The 6,930-nt window shown below is 34.6% G+C and overlaps 1 protein-coding gene across 1 annotated transcript; it reads right to left on the bottom strand.

Moving 5' to 3' along the window:
* LOC109706849 (exosome complex component RRP42-like) lies at window positions 1,383–6,215 on the bottom strand. Its single transcript, XM_020227864.1, has 7 exons — window positions 5,834–6,215; window positions 5,704–5,760; window positions 4,582–4,674; window positions 3,518–3,596; window positions 3,094–3,218; window positions 2,151–2,294; window positions 1,383–1,787 (listed from the first exon to the last, which is right to left on the bottom strand). Exons 1-7 carry the CDS (start codon window positions 5,957–5,959, stop codon window positions 1,548–1,550), a joined length of 864 nt encoding a protein of 287 aa, XP_020083453.1. The 5' UTR covers window positions 5,960–6,215; the 3' UTR covers window positions 1,383–1,547.

Genomic DNA, 6,930 nt, shown 5'->3' with positions numbered 1-6,930 from the left:
AAATTTTGATAAAAAAATTCTTTATACCATATAAAACAAGATCAATAACTTTGATCTAAATTTTAATGTCATATCATTCCATATTTTGTAAGAATTTTTATTTTCAACCTTTGATTTTGAGCCACTTCGCATCACTAGGCAAATGATATCCGAAAAATACGCAAATTTATTTTCTAGATACTTCAAATACTTTAAATCAAGCCTAACGCGACCGATCGTCGATTCGAAAGTCCGAACATCGAAAAACATGGAAGCACGAAGCGGCTCTGCTATGCAGATGCATACGCAGAACAGCCTCTATATATATATATAAAGAAGAGAGAGAGAGAGAGAGAGAGAGAGAGAGAGAGAGAAAGAGAGAGAGAGAGAGAGAGAGAGAGCTGGTATGCTTCTGGAAGTACGGAGCCTTCCGTGCTTTCAAGTCATCTTCGATGTTGGGACTTTCGAATCGACGATCGGCTCCGTTAAACTTAATCTAAAGTATTTGAAGTATCTAGAAAATAAATTTTGTTATTTTTCAATATCATTTGCCTAGTGTCGAATGGCCTCAAAATCAATAATTTTAATGACCGTGGTGAGCCGTTTGCAAGCTTAACGGTGTAGAAATATCTAAATCACGTGAAATTTTGATAGAAAATTTTTTATACTATATAAAACAAGATCAATATTTTTTATCTAAAATTTTAATGTCATATCATCATATTTTGTAAGATTTTTATTTTCAGCCGTTGATTTTAAGCCACTTCGATCACTAAGTAAATGATTATATGTATGTATGTATATGTATATGTATGTATGTGTATGTATGTATATGTATGTATGTTTGTATATGTATGTATGTATGTATATGTATGTATATATATATAACGTCTCCCTTATCTCCCCACAAAAAGCAATAAAACCCCAATCATTATTGTCTAATCTAAATTATAATTATAATTTAATCTTAAATTTAAATTTAAATAATTATTTTTAAATTATTAGTCATAATTTTGAGGTGTGGGGAATGAAATCCCATATCTCTCACAAATGAAAAAATTCTTTACTAAGCTACACCATCCACTTTTTTATTTTTTCATAATATATGAATTAATAACATATATTAATATTCGGATATCCAAATCTGAATGCAAATCCGAATCTGAATTCGAATTTGAAATATTCCAATACATCCGTATCCAAATTCAAATTTGAAAATATTATAAACATAACATCCAAATCCGAATCCAAATTCGACTGGATGCATAATTTTGACATCTGTATTCACATCAGATTGAATCCTCCTAACCATTTTCACCCCTACTTACTCAGCTTCACTGGACTTTCTTTGTGATTAATACAAAAGTAAACCAAACCGAAAAAACGATATATGTAAAATGATATTATAAAAGCATAATCATTTTACCGGATTGATATATGTTCATTGATGTACACTTAAAGATAGTTTAACAAATACAATCAATAGTATTTTGCTAGGAAAACAAACATTAACTTATGTCAATGATAATAAATTTCACATGTTTTCTCTTTTATTGAGAAGATAAATTTCAGCTTTCGTCATCAGATGCTTCTGCAGCAGCAATTTCAGAGTCCAACATGGAGATTAGTTCTTTGCTTACGTGTTTCGCCACAGATATCATGTCGAGAATGACACTTGGATCCAAACCTGTGCCGCCCCTCTTGATTAGCCCACAAATTTGCCCATTTCGATTCACTGACACTGACACGGCAGAGCTCATCTGAGATTCCTCTTCTGCGGTAGCGTCCACTATGTAATGCTTTCCTACCTACAAAAACAGATCACATTAATAGCATATCTAGCTTATATGCATAAAATATCTCCAATAGTAGTGAAAAGCAGTGATCTTCTTTTGATAATCAGGTCGAGTAGTTAAAAGTGGAGACCAGTTGATGTTACTTTGAAAAGAAGATAAAACTAAAAGATAGGAAAAGCAGTATATGCTTTAACAGAATTACAATTACTTGGGCCTTAAACTCTTTTACTTTCAAGACACTGTACTTCTTGGGAAACTCACAAAACCCCTTTTAGTGGCAGTACTTTGCGCAGTCTATGCAGTTCGGAATTGTGAAAATACCTGCTTCGAAGCTCATACTTATCAAGAAGTATTCTGTAAATGAAGTCAACTTACCTTCGTTAGAGTTATTACAACTGGTACTCCGGAAGTGTCGAACTGCAGAAACTCTTCATCACTAACATCAACCTCAGGTTGATCATCAGGCGAGCCATCGTAAACAATGTTAACTTTTGGTATCCCCGTATTACTCAAGGCAACCTGCCAGAAGGATAAGCATCATCTGCTAAGTACCTATCTCTGCAGTAGATCACTCCATCTTTTATCATACAAACACCACAAACGAGGACAAGGTTCTTCATTAAGCGCATGCAGTTTATTCTTCTTAAATAGGGGGCATTATTTTTCTCATTATTTTTCTCATGATTACAGCCTGCTCCATGTGCATCAATGGCATGGGTGTTTAAGTCACAGAAACAATATATCTGGTGATAAGAGATTAATTATTCTTCTAGACATTATTTTTGAATTAAGGATGTTGTTATTTTGAAAGCCTCATCACAAAAAAGCAAAATTCAACTAAGTTGGAAACCAGCTACGAACTATGAACGGACCATATAGACAATATGCAGCAAAACCTCTAAAAAATCAGTGTTAAGCAGCTGGTAGAGCTAACAAAAATATTGCTGACAATGTGACAAGAGTTGTCATGTATCTTTTGATCTGCAAACTTAAATGTATTTGGAGTCCCTTGATACCCAATGTACAATGTTGTATTTTGCTAATTTACGGAAGTACTCATTATTGTTTCAGTATTTCCTATTTAGCTGTTTCTGTATGGCAAAGTGGGTATTTCATTTACATAGAAAATTATACTTAAAAAGATCCCGGCTATTCCAGACTTCCAATCCATGGCAATTGTTCGTGACTCATGAGAATCATCTTGACTACTTTTTTTTTTTTTTTGAGGCTTCTAGTCAAATATCCTTCTAGTGTTGCACTTGTTGTAGGAAAAAAATAAGCTCATCAGATTTATTATGATTCCAGGCAGAAGCAATACCTTAATTGCAGCAGCTAAAGTATCCAGTAGATTACCATCAGAACTAATGACAAGTCCATCAATATATAAATCCCAGCACACCTTTCCATCAAGAACAATCAGAGACGATAGATCGATTGCAGCTCCTGCAATAAAAAATATGAAATAATGTAGAAGCCAATGAAAATTGGTTTGGTATAAACATACATCCTTCTGCATCCAAAAGCTGCGTGAGAACACAATGCACCGACATCATAGTAACGCAAATAACAATAGGTAGATATATGGGTTCTACATGTACAACACAAGGCATCAAATCATTTCAAAAATCTTCACAATTGACTATCCACTAGTATGTTGCCAACGGAAATGAAGCGCAACTTACAAGCATAATCATTAAAGCAAAAACAAACATCGATGGAGCCAGCCGAGCTCTAAACTGTACCTGCCCCACTTTTTCCGCCCAGTAAACATCTCTCCAGAGCTAATGATAGTTCTGAGGACAACTCTTCACCACCTCTTCCCTAGGAATATTCATAAACTAAGAGTAAAGTTTCAAAGGCAGTGTATGTTAACAAATAGAACATCAAAATGCAATTTAACACTTATGAATCCACACAATGGTGAACCCGAAAACAGGCTATTACTAGACACCTTCAGAGTTTGCAATGCAAAGCAAAATTTTACTGAACTAACATGAGAAATATTTGCTCTTCAACATACTTTCCCGCATCAATAAGAGGTGACCATAATGCAAGTTGCAAGTATAATTACTAACAAAGAATAAAGCTTGTTCAGCACTATATGCTCGCACATTAACATCTTCAGTTTTCACACCTTAAGTGGTTGAAATTAAACACTCTCATCAATAACACACCTTCCAAACTTTGTGACTGTCACCTTTTATCGTTGGAAATACTTTTAAAAATATAATCATCTTTTACAAATCAGAATACTTAGCTACAGGGAAACAACATATACAAAAAATTTGAGTGTTGACCAATGTCGAGATGGATAAGCGGGGTGACTAGAATGGATAGTAAGTAATAATGGCATCTACCAAAATCGAGGTGCAAACCCACGAGATGATTTGGTTTTAGAGAAAACTGTAGGATTACATGTCCTCATCCCAAAGTTATCCTGTTATCCCACGATAATCCAGAACAAAGTCGATTTTGTGCTTTATTTGTTTATTTATTTTTACAAGAATCATTACTATGATTATAGGAATAACTGCTTTAGTAAAGGCCAACTAAAATATACACCATAGTGACTGGCAATGGATTGAGGAATAGCACAAAACAAGAGTTGCTCGAAAAAAGATATTCGGCATAACTTGCCATCACAACTTGTTATCTAGTAACTTGCAAGGGTTATGATTCCATTATTATCATCAACTAAGTAACAATTTGTGGTGACTTTGAAAATGATCTTCGGCACAAATTGTAATACGACACAATATGCTATTAATAATATGTCAAAAACTACCCACTAGAGTAGTTTACAAACCTCAAACATAGGAGCTGCAGTTGGACTGCAGTCGACATGAATTGAAACTTTTCCTTTGTCAGGTTGAAGAAGGCTTGGTTTCCCAAGTTCCGCCTGCAGATTTCAGAAAAAGAAAAAGGAGTTAGGGGATGTGGAGGGGATGATATCTAAATATATCATAGAAAATATGGAACAAAAGTACAAGATTGAAAATTACAAAATAAATAATTTAAGCTGCATCAGAATGCTGTAAAGAAGAACAAGTTTTCTGATTATCCGATACGTGCAATTTCAGTACGTATAACAGAAAAATGTTACAGCAAAGTCAAATCATAAAGCAACAGGTCCTTACTCCTTACGCCCGAAATTTACTGGTTCAGCTGCATGAACACTTCTACCAATCAGATTCTTATATCTTTTACAACTATTTCCTCACAATCCCTTCAAGAATACGAAAGACCACAGCAAAAGTTTATAATTCAATCTCTAACCCGGGTAGCAGTTGCGAAATCAGAAGTGGGCAAACTTCATTTGTGTGAATTGCACCACTAGTCCCTGAACTTTCAACCGAGTTTGACATCAGTCCTCGAATAATTAAATTGGTCATTCAACATGCCAAACTTTTGGAAGCGTCTCACTTTCGCACGAGGTCTCATTTATGGTTAGAGTTAAAATTATTGCCAGCGCCAAATGCATCCATACATTGCGAGTGCCTGAAGCATCCGTCGGCCTCGATCCCATCTCCTACTTCAATCCGTACAGCCGATTAAGTTGTAGCTAAGTGAAGGTAGGGTGGATAATGTCTAATTTCTTATTTTTTAAATAGAATTTCTACAATGATATATTGTAAGATTGGATGGCGGATTACTTGAAATCATTAAACTTTGAAAAGTTTCTTGTTTTTTCTTGTTTTTCCTCTTTTTCAACTCTTTTTTGTCGTATGTCGTTCCGATCAGAGTGCATTGCAAGCTAACCAACTGTTACAATAATAAAAGTAAAGTATTTCCGCTGGTATATACAATTATACAGAATTAGTGTTTAAAATTTCAGGGAGTAGAACTGCGGTAAAAATTAACAAGAACTTGAATATACTAATCCTACAATAATATGCCCAAAAAATTAAAAAAAAAATAAAAATGATACCTTTATGGTCGCAATAACATCCGTTGCCCCCAACCTAACTCTAGCCGAGCCATTCGCCTATCAAAAAATTTTAAAAAAAATTTGTCAAATAAATGAGAGAGAGAGAGAGAGAGAGAGAGAGAGAGAGAACCTGGGGAATGACACCAGTTTGGACGGAGATGGGGCAATACTGGAGCCTACGGCGACCGTCCGATCGAAGATCCTGCGCGATCCCGCCCCGGATGAAGCGCCTCTCCCCCTCGGAGAGACCCACCATTGCTCGCACACGCAGCGTTGATAGCAAGGGAGGGGAAGTATACTTTGTAGCCGAGGTGTTCGAAGAAATGCCTCTGAGGACGAGCTTCGTTTTCACGAATACAGCGAGCAAACGGCTTTCTTTGCATTGAGACCCCTCACAATTAAAACACAAAAACGCCAATGGCCCCTGCAATATTGTAATTGCAGCTCCTTGCCCTCGCCAGAGCCCCTCTGTACAGAAGAATAGGGCCCAAATAGAACACCATAATTGAATTACAATATTCTCTTTTACTTAGCAACTCGAAAAAGTTTAAAAATATTATGTGACTTAGCAAAAATAACACGATAATCTAATTGTCGTGTTCTAGAATTATAGTAGATGAATTATCGTATACAACTTAAAATTTTCAACTATTTCTAAACTGTGTGGACAAGAAAAATAAAGTTTGTACAATAATAACTTTACGAGAGTTATTTGTGAAAAAATAAATAAAAATTTTTACTTGTACATTCCATTCCTAAGATTCACACAATTTAAATAATTTTAGTAAAAAAAACTAATATGACAAATAATGAATATTAGACCATAATTATGAGGGCGTAAAATGTATATCCCACTAGTATCATTACTCAAAATAATTTTTATAGGGTTAAATGCAAAAACAAAGATCCTAGCAAAGGCTAAATTACATTTTGGTCCTCAAATTGTGAAAGAAGTGACATTTTATTCTTCAAACTTTAATTTTTATACTTTCTTGCCCACACTTCTTTTATTGTTGGAATTAAGTCATGCTGTCTAATTTAGTCGAGTATATACTTAAATTGTACTAATATAAAATGCTATTCATGCACCAAAAAATAAGTGTATATTTTACATCCCACCCATTAAATGAATGTGATTGGCTTACTAGTCATATTAAATGACCAGCATTTTTACCCTACTCATTGGATAAGTGGGATGTAAGATATATATTTTATTTGGAGTTGTAT

The sequence above is a fragment of the Ananas comosus genome, linkage group 1 (assembly GCF_001540865.1).
Source record: "Ananas comosus cultivar F153 linkage group 1, ASM154086v1, whole genome shotgun sequence".
NCBI lineage: Eukaryota > Viridiplantae > Streptophyta > Magnoliopsida > Poales > Bromeliaceae > Ananas > Ananas comosus.
Note: the sequence above shows the minus strand (reverse complement) of the source record. Positions and strands in the feature narration are given on the sequence as shown.